Source organism: Sus scrofa, chromosome 6 (assembly GCF_054392235.1).
Source record: "Sus scrofa isolate SSC_HxYL_T2T_F1_AM1 chromosome 6, Sscrofa_HxYL_maternal_Yorkshire_Landrace_v2.0, whole genome shotgun sequence".
NCBI classification, from domain to species: Eukaryota; Metazoa; Chordata; class Mammalia; order Artiodactyla; family Suidae; genus Sus; species Sus scrofa.
This window is the reverse complement of record NC_139388.1, coordinates 74,469,658-74,486,823: the sequence shown is the minus strand read 5'-3', so window position 1 is coordinate 74,486,823 and position 17,166 is coordinate 74,469,658. Positions and strand designations below refer to the sequence as shown.

General features: G+C 45.9%; 1 protein-coding gene and 1 non-coding gene across 3 annotated transcripts in view; both read right to left on the bottom strand.

The window, feature by feature from the left end:
- Positions 1-286: 286 nt before the first annotated feature.
- The window catches only part of SLC25A33 (solute carrier family 25 member 33), a 34,376-nt gene continuing 17,496 nt past the window's right edge, over positions 287-17,166 (bottom strand). The window contains exons 3-7 of one of the 2 annotated variants that reach the window (XM_003127538.7): positions 9,268-9,345; positions 7,815-7,915; positions 5,611-5,677; positions 1,954-2,234; positions 287-777 (exon numbers count right to left, since the gene is read on the bottom strand). In XM_003127538.7, coding sequence (XP_003127586.5) covers positions 575-777; positions 1,954-2,234; positions 5,611-5,677; positions 7,815-7,915; positions 9,268-9,345 — 730 coding nt within the window. In that variant the 3' untranslated portion in view covers positions 287-574. Of the gene's footprint in view, positions 778-1,953; positions 2,235-5,610; positions 5,678-7,814; positions 7,916-8,042; positions 8,135-9,267; positions 9,346-17,166 lie in introns of those variants that run through there. The other variant, XM_084962728.1, reaches the window with a different exon arrangement.
- On the bottom strand, positions 11,935-12,061 carry LOC146402551 (small nucleolar RNA SNORA2/SNORA34 family). The gene has a single exon (XR_014808742.1). It is a non-coding gene; the product is annotated as a small nucleolar RNA SNORA2/SNORA34 family (small nucleolar RNA).

The window sequence follows — 17,166 nt, the reverse complement described above, 5'->3', positions numbered from 1 at the left end:
GGGGAGGGGTTAAAATGCTGGTCATTTCTCATTTATAGGATTTTTTTTTGGCTGCACCCATGGCACACACAAGTTCCTGGGCCAGGGATTGAACCCACGCCACAGTTGTGACGGGCACCACAACTGCAGCAACGCCTGATCCTTAACCCGCCACACCACATGGGAACTTCCAACAAGCTGTACTTTAATTTTATGGTTTTTCTCTGCATTTCTAGCCTTATGCTTCACTGAAGTCCTAGCTGTTGGGCAAGTATGGGTGGACATAAAAGAGGACACAAACCAAATGTATACTTAAATTAAATAGCATGATTTAATTTACTGGCTGCTTAATCCTGAATCCTCTTAAGTTAAAAAAAGAGAAACAAACCAAGAGTTATAATTAACTGTTAACGTTAACGCATCGAAACCTTCCAGAACGCACGAGTCCAAAAGGAATGTCCAACAGGTGATAAGGAGCCAGACACTCGACGGCCTTTCCTGCTTCGGTCTCAAACATTCTAAACAGCAACAAAGGAAAAAAAAATTCTCAAGAGTTTTTCAGTTTTATTCTTCTAGAGCACAATTTTCTGGCCTGCTACTGAACGTGGTCTTCTAACAGGTACACAATCAACTCGTAGGTAGACAACACAATAGCGGTGTTTGGGATCTGCCGGATGAGCTGGGCAAAGAGTCCTCTGTAGAAGGCGAGGTAGCCTTCTTCCCGGAAGACCAGCCGAGCGGTCTGGACGAAGGACTTGTACTTGGTGCCCTCCTCCCGGAGCCGTGTCCTTATGACTTCTGCAGAGAGAAACACACATCTCAGGCTACAGACGAACTGCGCTTCCGAGCCAAGCGCGGACAGTGCTCATAGCACACAGCTTTACAGAGCTTACCGCACAGCGGGGGCTCTTGGCCGCCCTGGCTCTGCTCGGGTGGGCGGTACACAGAGACCATGAGAAGTTCTTTCCAGAACACTTTCTCACTGTGGGAAATGGCCCATCAGGGAGAGGTAGGCATATGTACAAAAGAGCAAAACGACTCCCAAGGGATTAAAAAAAAAGCCTTTGTCTGAATGGGACTTTTAAGGAGGTTTATGGGTTTCTGCCCTCAATGACGTCAAGTCTCCCATTTCACTCGCGGTGTGATTTCCATTAAGTATGGTGGTATCTTCAACAAGACCTTATCCACGTACTCCCCAACCTGCTTCCCTACGAGGAGCCTTCTCCGCTCCACTCCATCCAGCTTAAAAACTGCCTCCTCCTTTCTCAGACCCTTGCCCACCTGGCCCTGGCTCGGCCTGGCACCCACAGCACTTGCCAACTGGCCATCAAGCAGGCTTCAGGGCCCACTGACCTGGGAACCACCCCGACCTCTCCTCCGCGAGCCCTTGGAGCTGCTCGGTGCCCCAGCACGTGCTGGGGACCCAGTGACTTGTCAGAAGTTGACCGTGTGCATTTGTCACAACAGCTGAGAGTGCAGCAGGCTTCTGCTAACGAAACCTGTTTTCCATGGCACAATCAACTAAGCTTCTTTTTCAAAAGCAGTTCAGGGGAACATTAGGTCTGTTATGAATTCCTTAAAAAATAAACTTACCCAAGGTAGGCTTCCTCAGCGCTCCATTCAAAGTGGAAGCTGAGAGGGAGTTTTTCCCCCAAAGCTTGGCTCCCACATCACTTTTGTAAATTGAGGTATTTTAATAAAATCCAGATTTCTGGCTTCTTTGAAAACATCAGAAGTTCCACAAGACAGGGCTCACATTGTGCCCAGGCACGTTTTGGCTGCAATCAGCTGGAGCTCAGAGCAGGGTTCCCCTGCCCTCATGACCTGCACACAGGGGCCGCAGCCGGCTGTGCTGGGCCCCAGTTACTGCGCGATACCTGCGGGTGTCTGCACCGGCCGCCCAGCTAGAGGTCTAGACACACCAACACAAAGTGTCGGCGGTTTTACTGTGCCGGAGGGCAAAGCAGAACCTACCGTGTGGGTACGCGACACACGAGGCGCATCCCTTAGAAAGAGCCGCAGCTGCCATAAGTCCAAAAAAATTGGTGGAATTTTTCTCAGTCCCATTTGTAGAAGCAGCTAATGGCGCTTCCTTCAGATACTTCTTTAAGCTTTCGTAAATAGCGAAACAGATGATCGTTTCTGAAATTCCAGCATAGGAGGCCGTTAACCCCCGGTAGAAGCCCCGGATGCCTTCCGTCTGGTACACGTAGCGGGCGCACTGGAGCGTGTTCCTCTGCTTGGAGCCTCGGACCCTGCAGGAAGGAGGCCGACACAGGCCGTCAGGGCATAGCAGAGGAGCCCGGGGTGACCAACAGAAGCCCCCCGTGCTGCCCTGTCCGCCCCCCTCTGTGGAGCAGGGCGATCCGCTGGGACACCCGACAGGCGCCCAGGACAGGACGTGCATCTGCACCCGGAGCCACGCACGCGTGCTCGCAGGCTGGGCTCTGACTTGGAAAGAGCTGTGAGGAAGAGGTTCATCAGAGGGAAAGGGAACTGCGACATAACCCAAACAAGCCAAATGGGGAAGACGGGCACAGATCAATGGTGGCACAAAGGCTCTGTTAAAACGGCAGTGGAGGTAGGACCACACGGGGAGGAGCTGCAATTGGGAAAAGGACCGAACTGTACACACAGTGTAATTACGATACGGACAACACGCTTTAAGAAAACACTGAAGGAGGGAGTTCCCTTGTGGTGCCCAGGTCAGGGATCTGGCATTGTCGCTGCTGTGGCACGGGATCGATCCCTGGCCCGGGTACTTCTGCGTGGTGCTAGTGTGGCCAAAAAATAAAAAAAATACCGAAGGAAAACTCATCAACGTTCTGACACGGTGGCGAGTGTAGGCGTGCTCTCTCTTACCGCTCTTGTCTCCAAGTGCTGTATTTACATTCATTATTTCTATGCTTATAACATTATAAGGATGGAATAGACTACAGGATAACTAGTCTTGGCTGCTCCTACCCCATGACAGGAAGTATTCACCAGCTGCCTGGATACAAATGGAACCCCAGGACCAGATGGTGTTTAGGCTGGGGGCAGGTCCGAGACCCCTCCTGTGGGGCTGCAGACTTTTGTAGTGGGTCTCCCCCGACCCCTACCTGGAGTGACCTTTGTAACGCAACTGCAAGCACGCCACTGCCCTGCTTAAAATCCCTTAAGGCAGGGTTTCTCGTTCTTGGCACGACTGATATTTTGGGCTAGACAACTCTGTTGGGGGCTGTCCTCTGTGTTGGCAGGATGGCCTCCACCCCCCTGAGTTGTGAGAAATAAAAATGTCTGCAGATCTGGTGGTGCTACAGCTGTGGCTCAGAGTCAATCTCTGGCCCAGGAACTTCCACATGCTGCCCCTGGGATGCAGACAAAAAAGAAGGAAATGTCTCCAGTCGTCACCAAATATCCCCTGGGGGACACACTAGACCACTGCTCTAATGGCTCTCCACCGATTCAAAGTCAAGTCTGGGTCCAAACTCCCATGCCTTCCCAGGGCTGTTAAGGATGTGGCTCCCCCATCTCGCTTCTCCAGGCTCATCTTTTGGCCCCGCCCTCATTCTCCAGCCCTGCAAGCAGGACACATCCCCTCTTTCAGCTGCTCAGAATAAACAATGCTTTCCCTGCCTCCAGATTTTCCGCACAATGGGTTCTCTGCTGGAGGCACCTTTCCTGGGGCCACCCACCAGGCTACAGTGCAGGTGGGAAGGTGGGCATCTCATTGCCACGGGCTGCATCCCGGCCCAGACTGCACTAGGGACCCTCTAGGCCCTGGAGCCCCTCAGGCCCCTTATCCCACCAGCCTACAATTCTCCTTATTTGTTTCCTGTGAAGAAGTGAGCTTCTGGAAGGCAAGGCCCATATTTTAGCCTCTGCTGTTTCTGGGGGGCTAGTGCAGAGCAAGCACACAATACTCACTGTTGAAGCCTGTGTTAGCAGAGCCCACCCACAAAGCTTTAAAAGGTCCTGGGCATGGGTCAGTCATTGCCAGGTAGATTTATTTATTTTTATTTTATTTTTAATTTTTATTGCTTGATTTTTTTTCATTGTCAGGTAGATTTAAAAGAACTCATACATTGGAGTTCCTGCTGTGGTTCAGTGGGTTAAGAATCGGACTGCAGTGGCTTGCGGTGCTGTGGAGGCACGGGTTCATTCCCCATGCTGGCATCCTGGTGGGCTAAAGGATCTGGCATTGTCATAGCTATGGCTCGGATTCAATCCCTGGCCTGGGAATTTCCATGTGCCATGGGTGCAGGAAAAAAAACCAAAAACAAACAAAAGACCCCAGAAGTGACATTAGGACAGTGTGTGCACACCTGGAATTGGGACTGACTGCCAAAGGTTTCTGGGAGAGGATGCTGGTCAGAAGCTTGCAGGACAAGTAGGTGCTCTCGAGGGACAAGAAGGGGAAAACGGGTTCCAGGTGAGGGAGGGCAGACTCAGGGAGATGGAAGCAGGACACATGACATTTTTAGAGAACTACAAAAAGACCCTGGGTGGTAGGCTCAAGAGTTAAATCTGACCCTGAGAGCGACTGACACTCGAAGGCTTCTGAGCAAGCAATCTCTTCAAAATACCCAATACATTCTGGAAGGTTCTTTCAGGCAGAATGGGTTAGGGGGAACATGGAATCACAGGCCAATTCTGAGGCTATCCTGGTCACTGGAGAGGAAAACAAGCTAACGCAGACCCCTACCTCTGCCTCCAGGGGGCGCTCTTGCCCACTTGCTCTCGCCCCGTCTTTACAAGTCGCTGAAGGTTAGACCAGACCAGCCGGAAGTTTCCAGTGCCCCACCCACATTTCAAGGCAACGCAGTTAACAGAAGGGTTCTTAGAATCCCACCACAAAATAGCATTTACCATCATCACTACCTTGAAATTAGGTAGTTATTTACTGGAATACTTGTTGATCTTTTTAATTAATGTATCAAAGAAATATATTCCTATATTGTGATTTTTTTTCCCTGGACTTTTAGGGCCACACTGGCGGCATACAGAGGTTCCCAGGCTAGGGGCCAAATTGGAGCTGAAGCCGCCAGCTACACCACAGCCACAGCAACTTGGGATCTGAGCAACGTCTGCGACCTACACCACAACTCATGGCAATGCCAGATCCTTAACCCCCTGAGCAAGGCCGGGGATTGAGCCTGCAACCTCATGGTTCCTAGTCGGGTTCATTAACCACTGAGCCATGACGGGAACTCCCTATACTGCAATTTTTAAAAACACTGAGAGTTGTATTTCAGTAACTGGTTTTCACTGCTTTAAAAAATACTGTTCTAAGAAATGCCTGTAGGAGTCCTCATGGATACTAGTCGGGCTCTTGACCGAACTCCTGCTCTGCCCTTCCTGGCATCTTCCATCTGGAGGACAGCACAGCACTCCACCCGGGGGTGGGGTCTCCAAAAGCCAAGCCCACCGGCCACCTGAGACAATGTCACAAGTGTACGTCAGGTGCCACAACAGAGCCAGCTTCCGACACCTCCCGGTGTGTTGTTTCCATCGGCCTTTTGTCTCACACATGCTTGTTACCAGACAAAACAAGGCTGAGGACACTGCGCCTCACTCCCCAGCTGGAACCGAGGAAGAAAAAAGCCCCCGAGAGTTCCTACACCAAGGAAGGAACAATTAATAACTTACTTCCGTTCTAGCTGCATCCGGGTTTTAACCATCCATATAGGATTCATTAAGGAATTTGTGACAAAAGCTGGAAGAAAACAAGAAAAGAAACTGTTAGTACTGAACAATGCTCATTAAAGCGGTCTATCCCATGTGATAAACTTTGAAACCAGGCTTTCGATGGCTTAGTACTAAAAATGGAGAGTCGGAAGCAGTTACATCTCCACACTACAACTGGAAGCTACAGTTCTCTGAAATGTAATATTGACTGGTGTGTCGGACCTAAAATAAATCTCTCCATTTTCTAGAGCCCTGTCTGGTCTTTCTAGCCCTTAGGTGGTGCTGTTGATATTCTTGTCAATACGACTACTTCTGTAAACAGGAAACTCTTCTAAAACATAATTTAAAGCTTCAGGTCCAGAAAAAATTTATTTTAAAGAGTTGCTAATCTAATCCAAAGGGTTACCTTATATACAAGGTAAAATAGAAGAAACTAAATCTCATTTACCTGATTCAAACTTAGACATTTTATTTTATTGTCTTTTTGCCTTTTCTAGGGCCGCTCCCGCGGCATATGGAGGTTCCCAGGCTAGGGATCTAATCGGAGCTGTAGCCGCCAGCCTACGCCAGAGCCACAGCAACGCGGGATCCGAGCCACATCTGCGAGCTACACCACAGCTCACGGCAAAGCCAGATCCTTAACCCGCTGAGTGAGGCCAGGGATTGAACCTGCAACCTCATGGTTCCTAGCTGGATTCGTTAACCACTGTGCCACGACGGGAACTTCCTGAAACTTAGACATTTTAGTAGCTGACTAGTCATTTGAGGAAATCGAAGTTTCAAGACTGACCTATCTGCCTATAGGAACCATCTTATTTTAAAATAAGTATTCTCCCATCTTAATATTGCTAATCATTCCCGACCAAACAAAAAAGCAGTACCATGGTACTGACCTGACACACAGTCAGTCCCCTCAAATACTTTATCCCCTCCACGGTCTAAGCAGGTTGATTAGGTAACAGGACCCTACATAGGGGTTTAAAATTCTCCCTCCACAGATAAACAACAAAGATTGCATAGCGAATCATAGTCAATATCTTATAATAACCCACAGAAAAGAATCTGAAAAATATGTACATACATACATACATATGTACATAAAAATGGAATCACTTTGCTGTACACGTGAAACTAACACAACTTTGTAAATCAATTTTAAAAACTGAATGTTACCAGAAAGGAGGAAAAAAAAATTTGCAGCAAATATTAGCTCCTTAAAACAGCAAATTAAAGATGTTTAGTTAAAAAAAAAAAAAAAAATCAACTTCTTCTGAACTCCACAGGGCACCCCCTCAGAGCGCCATAGTCTGTAAAATGACTTTCTTGCTGTGAAGCAGATTTGCTAATGTCATTTTCCACTGGGGTCCAGAAATTATTATCTATAATTATTCAGATGAATTACTAGTACTTTTATCTGGAGTAACAGGAACAAAACTGATACATACAATTTACAGGCTGGTAGAGCGTGAAAATTTTTCATAAAATGCCAATTTAATTCTCCAAAATATCTTTCTACTTAAACAGACAAAAGATTTATCTATACATATGGAGAGAGAGAAAGAGAGACAGACAGACAGACAGACAGACATAGCCTTCTCTCAGCAATCTATATGTTCATGTTTTGGCCAAGTATTTCCTGGGGAAAAAAATCCTGTTATGAATTTTATAGAGTAAGTGAAATGATTCCCTTCAAATGGGAACAGAAGCTGTCTGATCCATCACTGACTCCCCTGAAAGAACCCCACTAGAAGCCCTGAGCCCTCATGGTGCCATCCAACCATTAATGACAGAAGTGCCCACTATACACGGTGGGCGGCGGGGGGAGTGTTAAGGGAAAAGCAGCTCAAATTCTAGAAAATAATGTAATAGGCATGAAAAGATGTTACTGTTCTTTTACAAGAGAATCGCACTGCTAGAATGCACGAGAACAGGTCAATTTTGAGGGAGAATAAAAAGATTCAGAAGTAAAAGAAAAAAAATGCAACCAAGTGACAAACCACTCTTAACCGTTCATATTTTATCAGTTCTAACATAAAGCTTTAGAAAAACCATTTGAGGTGCAAAAGAAGCAAAGAGCTAATTTCTAAACCCTGGGGAAAGTTGTTTGGCGCAACACATGCTTTAGGGAAGCGAGAACCTTGTCTCCACTGACTTGGGTAACATACCTGCAGAGCCAGCGGAGAAAATGTGCACGATGTTGCTATTGGGCACGAAAATGCCATTGAACTGCTCTTTGGCTTTGGAGTAGCATGCAAAGTACACAGCCCTGCAGGAACAGAGAGCGCATCGCACATCAGCATTTCACTGCACCACACAGACGTCCCTCCGCAGAATCAAAGTTGGAAAAATTCAGGGATATGCGAAAGAAGTTACTACGTAACCAAAAGCTTGACCTGATCTGTGCTAAAACCAAAACCTGCTGCAGGGAACGGCTGCTTGTCCCTCTGGAAAGTATTCAGTGAGGATGCCATGTCCGAAATAACTGGGGAAAATGAGGATTGGGAAAGGAACAAGGTCCATTTATGTTCTTCACTCTGGACAAAGGTCAATCCTTTAAACATCAACATACACTCTCACTTTAAAGTTCTGCAATGCATTTCTAAAACATACCACACTTGTCTTGCCTTTTTCCCCAAATTGAGTAAGTCAGATGGAATGTGAACCCTTTCCCTGATGACTCAGCACTACATAGGACCCACCACCATACAGGTTTTCATAAAGAGCTCCCTAGCCCAGAAAGGAACTCGGCTGGAGGTGGCGGCAGGCCATGCACCGCCCCCATCGCCTCCTCTTGTTGGGGCTGGGGAGCAGGGGCTGCTGCGATCTTTCCCTGCTCTTTCATCAGCAATGCCAGGGAAAAGGCTTCTTATTTTTTCCAGCTGGCCCATGGGTCAATCACAAAATGTATTTTTCAACTCATGGACATGGTCGAGGTCTATGATCTCCAATGCTGGAGCCACTGGCTGCAGGTGAATACTAAGTACTTGATATGTGGCTAGTGAGACCAAGGAACTGCATTTTCAACTTTAATTCATCTAAAGAGTCCTATGTGACCAGTGGCTATTGCACTGGGATGCTGCAGCTCAGGATATCAGCTCCATATATTCAAATAAGCTTTAAGGAAAACAAAGCCTTGTAACAAAAATGAGATATTTTAATATACAAAGTAAAACCTAGAAGCCTTTCCAACTCCTTCAGACCAGTGCTTCCAAATGCACATGAATCGGCTGGGGGTCTGTCTTGTTAGAAGGCAAATCCTGATGTGGGCCTGGGGTGTGGTCTGAGATCTTGTAGTTTTAACAAGCTCCTAGGTGATGCCTATGCCGCTGACCACTGGTCATACATAGAGGAGCAAAAACACTCCCTGAGATAAGATTCTGAGGGTGGGAGCAGAATATCTGCAACCTAAGAATAAAGGGACTAAAACTCTCTTTCACAGGCACACACACTGAAAGACACGCCACCAGTTAACACTATTTCTATATGTCAGATGTACCAAGGCAAATCCCACAAAGAAATGAGAAAAACAAACCTAGCCTCTAACAGTACTGTCCCCTGTAAGAAAGGACTTAGTACATCATACACTGTACGGGAGCTAGTGCAAAGATTAAAGCTTACCTTGACGGTGCAACTCCAACCAAATTTGGACCCAAGCCTCTAAAAAGTGACTTTGGTCCCTCTTTCTCCAAGATTGACCTGAATAAGAAGAAAAGATGTATCTTTAAAATCCTTAGGCAAGGCTTATGCAAAATGATGAAGCTCATTAGCTCCTTGAATAAGGAACAGAATGCTTAGGAGTTCCCTGGTGGCTCAATGGATTAAGGATCTAGTGTTGTCAACTGCTGTGGCTCTGGTTACGGCTGTGGCACAGATTTGATTCTCTGGCCCGGGAATTTCTGTATGCCATGGGCATAGCCAAAAAAAAAAAAAAAAAAAAAAAAAAAAAAAGAGTTAAGTATGGCTTCTGACTAAAAGTGACTAAGATAATTCTGAAAGGATTCTTTTCCCACTCCAACTCAGTGATCTTCGAATTGGTTAAATTTATTCTTTTCAATGGCCGACGTTCATGGTATCCAGGGAAATTTAAAGTACGGTCCTCTCCAGTGTAATCTCCTTCTTTGAGGATTTTTTTTACTTGGTACTCAGTACCTCCAATTTGACAGCATCCTCCAAGCTGACCTAGCTCACAAGTAACTAGAGGTACTGAAAGAGTTTATATATTGTTTTACCTTCATTATGACACTGAAAGTAAGACAAAAAGATATTTTCCATTCTGTGGAAAAGATATTCCTATAAAGCTAATAGTAAAGTGAATCCTGCCAATTCTATTTCTACCACTTTCCATGTTTCCCACAGAGAAAAAGTTTCTAAAACAAAGCTGGATTTTTTGGTGCAAAAGAAGTTAAGTTCGGGTCTGTGGCAGGTTGGAGCATGTTGAAGTTTCACGGCTTTCTCTTTTCTTCAGATCAACGTACTGTGTCACAGTCTATAGTCCCTGAAAGGACAAACTAAATAAAACCTTGAATCTTAGCCTTCTCTTTTACAAATTTGGGGATTTTATATTTCTTTCTTTCTTTCTATGGCTTCACCTGTGGCACATGGACGTCCCCGGGCCAGAGGTTGAATTGGAGCTGCAGCTGCGGCCACAGACACAGCCACAGCCACACCGGATCCAAGCTGCATCTGTGACCTATGCTGCAGCTTATGGCAACGCTGGATCCTTAATCCACCGAGTCACATCAGGAATGCCTGTATTTTGATATAAAGAATATTTGTACCTTTAAGAGTTGCCCTAAAAAGTAGTAGGCTAGCAATTAGGCAAGAGAAAAGAAATAAAAGGTATCTAGAATGGAAAGGAAAAAGCAAAGCTATCTTTATTCACAGACTATATGGTCTTTTATGGAGAAGGAAATACTAAGGAATCCACTAAAAAAAATCACTATAACTAATAAACTAGCTCAGCAAGATTGCAAGCTACAAAATCAACAGACAAAAACCAACCGTATTTCTACATAGTAGCAGCAAACAGTCTAAAAATGGAAATCAAAATTCCATTTACAGAGTTCTTGTCACGGTGCAGTGGAAATGAATCTGACTATGAACCACGAGGTTGCGGGATCGATCCCTGGCCTCCCCTCAGTGGGTTAAGGATCCAGCATTTCCATTAGCTGTGGTGTAGGTCGCAGACATGGCTCAGATATGGCGTTGCTGTGGCTCTGGCATAGGCCAGCAGCTACAGCTCTGATTAGACCCTAGCCTGGGAATCTCCATATGCCCTGGGTGCAGCCCTAAAAAGACAAAAAAATAAAAAACAAAACAAACAAACAAACAAAAACTTCAAAACAGTGGGAAACAATCTTTTTTTCTTTTTTTTAACCACAATAAAAGATATTTATTAACAAAAAGCACATTATTTCTAAGACTAACTAGTCAACATCTGAGTTCACCAGTGATGAATCTAATACGGACAATGAGTATAATTGCAAATTAAAATGAAATACTGCCTTAAAAGATTGGACAAAATGGACCATTTGATTAATGGTCCACAAAGCAAGCCAGTGAGCAAGAGAGGGAACAGGATGGAGAAGGAAAGAGGAAGGACAAACATTCAAAGTCCTCTGAATGGTCAGAAAGTATTGTGGTTAATTCCTATCCCCAAAGTTCCCAATTATTTTTGTTTGTTTGTTGTTTTTATGGCCGCACCCACGGCATGTGGAAGAAGTTCCCAGGCTAGGGGTCTAAGTGGAGCCGTAGCCACTGGCCTATCTGCCACAGTCACAGCAACACCAGATCCGAGCTGTGACCTACACTGCAGCTTGGAGCAACGCCTGATCCTTAACCCACTGGGTGAGGCCAGGGATTGAACCCGCATCTGTATGGACACTACATCGGGCTCTTAACCTGCTAAGCCACAATGGGAACTCGACCAAGTCCCTGATTCTTAAACCTAACATAATCCAATTTGTCTTTAAAAACAGAAACAGGAGTTCCTCTTGTGGCTCAGCAGGTTAAGAACCTGAGGAGGTGAGTTTGATCCCTGGCCTTGACCAGTGGGTTAAGGACGGGTGTTGCTGTAGGCTGCAGCATAGGTTGCAAATGCGTCTCAGATCCCCAGCTGCTGTGGCTGTGGCCAGCAGCTGCAGCTTTGATTTGACCCCCAGCCCAGGAACTTCCATATGTCCCAGGTGTTGCCCTAAATAGCAACTACCACCACTGCTAATACTACTACTAAAGCAAAGACAGACAAACAAATCCCCACAAATAACAACCATTACATTTTACAGACTATGTTTCTTTCCACTGAACTGGCCATTCCCACTGGGCTGCTGAAGCCAATATAGACCAAACACTGCTTTCGGCGCTGTTTGAAACCAACAGCTACAGCAAACCACTGGTCTTGATTCAGGGCCTAAAAAGTCGGATTATGTAGTCATGGATGGTTTCCCTTACTGGCAGGTATCAACCCAGGCCTTTGTAAGTGACCCCAAGATGCACTCCTGCCTGCATGGCCCAGGCCAAACTCTCCTGACATCCTGAGGGTCACATGAAAGTGCTCAAACTAGACAACTAGGGACACACTGCACTAAGTACAATGTGTATATAAATCTATCTTTTCTTTGGAGCACCTGGTTGGCTTTTTTTTTTTTTTTTTTTTTGTCTCTGCCATTTCTAGGGCTGCTCCCTCGGCATATGGAGGTTCCCAGGCTACGGGTCGAATCAGAGCTGTAGCCATCGGCCTACAACAGGGCCATAGCAAAGCAGGATCCAAGCCGCGTCTGCAACCTACACCATAGCTCATGGCAACGCCAGATCCTTAACCCACTGAGCAAAACCCGCAACCTCATGGTTCCTAGTCGGATTCGTTAATCACTGAGCCATGACAGGAACTCCACTTTAGAGCATCTGGAAAGGGCAAAGCAATGTGTTTCATTTGTTTGTTTGTTTGGGGGGGGCGCTCTGTGTTTTTTGTTTATGGCTGTGGTGTGCAGTTGCTTGATGTGGGATCTCTGGTCCCAGACCAGGGATTGAACCCAGGTTGCAGTGGTGAAAACACTAAATCCTAACCACTAGACCACCAGGGAACTCAAAGCAATGTGTTTCAAAGACCTAGCCGTACAGTGGAATATCATTTGGCAGTAAAAAGAAAATACTGACACACACTACAAGGATGAACTTCAAGAAACATTAGGTTACATGAAAGCAGCTGGACACAAAAAGCCCTGTTATATGATTTCATTTATATAAAATATCCAGGAGAGGAGTTCCCGTCGTGGCGCAGTGGTTAACGAATCCAACTAGGAACCATGAGGTTGCGGGTTCAGTCCCTGCCCTTGCTCAGTGGGTTAAGGATCCGGCGTTGCCGTGAGCTGTGGTGTAGGTTGCAGATGCGGCTCGGATCCCGAGTTGCTGTGGCTCTGGGGTAGGCCAGTGGCTACAGCTCTGATTCGACCCCTAGCCTGGGAACCTCCATATGCCGCGGGAGCGGCCCAAGAAATAGCAAAAAGACAAAAAATAAATAAATAAATAAAATAAAATAAAATAAATATCCAGGAGACAAATCTATAGAGACAGAAAATAGATTAGTGGTTGGTTGTCTAGGGCTGGGGACCTACGAGGGGATTCTTGCAGTGGAGATGAAAATGTGCTAACATCAAACTGTCCTGACGCCTGCTTAACACGGTGAACACAATGAAACAGCTGAACTTGGGAGTTCCCTTCATGGCTCAGAAAAAAAGAAAGAAAAAAAGCTATAGGTCACAGTTTATAAAAACACTCAACTCATAGCCCAAGGAGCCCCGAAGCAAGGGCTGGGGTAAAGACAATTTGTGGGTTTCTGAAAGTAATGCTCCACGTGAAGTTGGTGGGGTGTCAGGGCATTTTCACACTGGCCAAAGCCAAGCCATGTGGTCCTTAACAGACACATGAGAACTTAGTGTTTTCACCTTTAAATACTTTATCGTTACTCCTTCTCCAAACAGGACTGTACTTCTAAAAAGCCAAGCTTTCTGGACAAAAACTTTTCTCAACACCTTGAAGTGACCGACACCTACCTTATAAAAGAGTATGTGAGAAGATTTCAAATGGTCAATATAGCTAAAAATTTTTAAAGCCGAGATTCCATCCAACCACTCCATCTGTGGTTCCATTAAAGTTCACTGTGCAGCCAGCCCTGGAGTCACTGAGACAAAGCAAAGGGAACCTCTGGCTCCAGGAAGATCGGGGCCTCTCATCTATAATGCAGTGGGGAACTCTGTCCTCAAGTGACTCCAGCCTTTTAAAAGCTGCAAAAAGGCTGTCTCCACAGTTACGCATTATTAACAGTCGGCAAAAAGTCAAATCTTACATAATTCAAACTTCTAACCTAGCTGGATGTTTACAAAACTTTTCTGGGACAATCAAGTTCCTACTATAAATGGTACTTTTCAGCTTCAAAAGAAAGTATGTTAGGACCTAGACTAATTTTCCCACAGTCAGAGAAACTTTCATTTAAGAAGGAAGTGCAGAAAGAAATTATGGTCTTGTTTGGAGCGTTTCATTCTCTTCGCTAGTTTTAGACAATGTGCACACCACAGACCAATCGCAGACAAAGCTCCATCTGAACACATCAGTTTTTAAAAGTTGTACTATGTCACTAATATATTACTGTTCAGATTAAAAAGGTACTTAATGAGTTTCCGTTCTGGCACAGAGGAAACGAATCCAACTAGGAACCATGAGGTTGCAGGTTCGATCCCTGGCCTTGCTCAGTGGGTTAAGGATCTGGTGTTGCCGTGAGCTATGGTGTAGGTCGCAGGCGCAGTTTGGATCTGGCCTTGCTGTGGCTGTGGTGTAGGCCAGTGGCTATGCCTCCGATGAGACCCCTAGCCTGGGAACCTCCATATGCTACAGGTGAGGCCATAAGACAAAAACAGAGGGTTTGGGATGGAAATGTGGTAAAATTTGGTTGTGATGATTGTTGTACACCTACAAATGTAATAAAATCCATTAATAAAAAAATAAAGACAAAAACTAAAGGTACTTGAAAAGACAAAAATAAGATACTTGAGTAGTTTAAAGAATAAGTTCTGATTTTTAAAAAAAGACTAAGTCATGAGACTTTTTAAAGCAGACACCTAAAATGGGCATATGATTACCCTTTGGCAAATTTAATATTAAGAACCTAAATATGTTAACATTTTGCCTTTTTTTCTAAGTATATTCAAAATATAAAGATAATTAGTGCTCCAATGGAGAATTTTTTTTCTCTAATTGGTCACCAGCAAACAATGATTTGCATTTTAAAAAATAAACTTCCTATAAACAAATTCTGTTAAGTCTTTATTTTTATTTATTTATTTATTTTTTTGGTCTCTTTTTGCTATTTCTTGGGCTGCTCCCGCGGCATACGGAGGTTCCCAGGCTAGGGGTCGAATCGGAGCTGTAGCCACCAGCCTATGCCAGAGCCACAGCAACGCGAGATCCGAGCCACGTCTGCAACCTACACCGCAGCTCACGGCATCGCCGGATCGTCAACCCACTGAGCAAGGGCAGGGACCGAACCCGCAACCTCATGGTTCCTAGTCGGATTCGTTAACCACTGCGCCACGACGGGAACTCCCGAATTCTGTTAAGTCTTTAAATGCAGTACTTCCTCAAAGAGTAAGACTAGTAATAAGCACCTTAGACTTTTTTTTGTCTTCTTAGGGCCATTCTTGCAGCATCTGGACGTTCCCAGGCTAGCTGTCAAATTGGAGCTGCAGCTGCCAGCCTACACCACAGACACAGCCACAGCCATGGCAGATCCGAGCCACGTCTGTGACCTATATCGCAGCTTGTGGCAACGCTGGATCCTTAACCCACGGAGCGAGGCCAGGGATTGAATCCGCATCCTCATGGATACCAGTCGGATTCTTTACCTGCTAAGCCACAATGGGAACTGCTATAAGCAGCTTAGTTTTAAATGAATAACCATTTGATAAAATCAACAGCTTCTAAAGCTATGGACAGACAACTTTGACGGGCTCTGTGGCAGAGAGAAAGCCTGGATGCTTGTCTTCTGCTTCCATTTCCTAGAGAAGGTGCTGGCTCTCCAGACCATCATCTTTGCCCTTAACCTAGAGGTGGTTCATGGAAGAACCAGAGAGCAGTCCCCAAATCCAGGTGAGCGAGGTGGGGAGCTTTACCAGTTTGATGGGAAAGTGGAAGAAGCCAGTTTCTATTAAACCATCCTAGGGAGCTCTAATTGTGGTGCAACAGAAACGAATCTGACTAGGAATCATGAGGTTGTGGGTTTGATCCCTGGCCTCTCTCAGTGGTTAAGGATCCGGCGTTGCTGTGAGCTGTGGTGTAGGTTGCAGACGCGGCTTGGATCCTGCATTGCTGTGGCCAGCAGCTGTAGCTCCAATTTGACCCCTAGCCTGGGAACCTCCATATGCAGATGCTGCGCCCTAAAAAAGCAAAAAACAACACAAACAAACCCATCCTAAAAGACAATGCTTCTTAGCTGGGCTCACTGTCTGATCTAAGTGCTGGGTGACAGACTGCTTTCAGAACTTATTAACAGGAAAAGACACTGCTTCCCCGAAGAGCTAATGCACTTTCTTCAGATGAGACTTATGAAGCATCATGGTCTCCTTTTGCCTTGGCTACCAAGAAACTCAGCTATAAATTCTCTGTTTAAAAAGAACAGAAAGGGGGGGTTCCTGTCATGGCTCAGTGGTTAACGGATCCAACTAGGAACCATGAGGTTGTGGGTTCAATCCCGGGCCTTGATCAGTGGGTTAAGGATCTGGCATTGCCGTGAGCTGTGGTGAGCTGTGGTGTAGGTCACAGATGCAGCTTGGATCCCGAGTTGCTGTGGCTCTGGCGTGGGCTGGCGGCTACAGCTCCGATTAGACCCCTAGCCTGGGAATCTCCATATGCCGTGGGTGCAGCTCTAGAAAAGGCAAAAAAAGACCAAATAAATAAATAAATAGAACAGAAAGGGGAGTTCCCGTTGTGGCTCAGTGGTTAATCAACCCGACTAGTTACCGTGAGGCTGTGGGTTCGATCCCTGGCCTTGCTCAGTGGGTTAAGGATCTAGTGTTGCTGTGAGCTGTTGTGTAGGTCGCAGACGTGGCTTGAATCCCAAGTTGCTGTGGCTGTGGTATAGGCTGGCATCTGTGGCTCCAATTCAACCCCTAGCCTGGGAACCTCCACATGCCACAGGTGTGGCCCTAAAAAGACCAAAAAAAAAAGGGAAGAGAAAGGATGTATATACTGTGATAGTGGCTCATATTTATTAGTTACACAGCAGGAGGTGATGTGTGTCAAGCCCTTTATGTTTAATATCTTACTGAGGTGCCAAAATCCACCCACAGGTTCTACGTGTACTGAATTCCTGCTGTGCGACAGGTGGCATTCTCAGGGCCTGGGGATACCTCAGTGATCAAAACAAATCAAAGTCCCTGCTTCTAAAGAATTTCCGGTTCTGGGGCAGGGAGAGCAAACAATGTGAGGAAGTAACTACAGTGTCTGCTGGACGAAGGTGATGGAGGT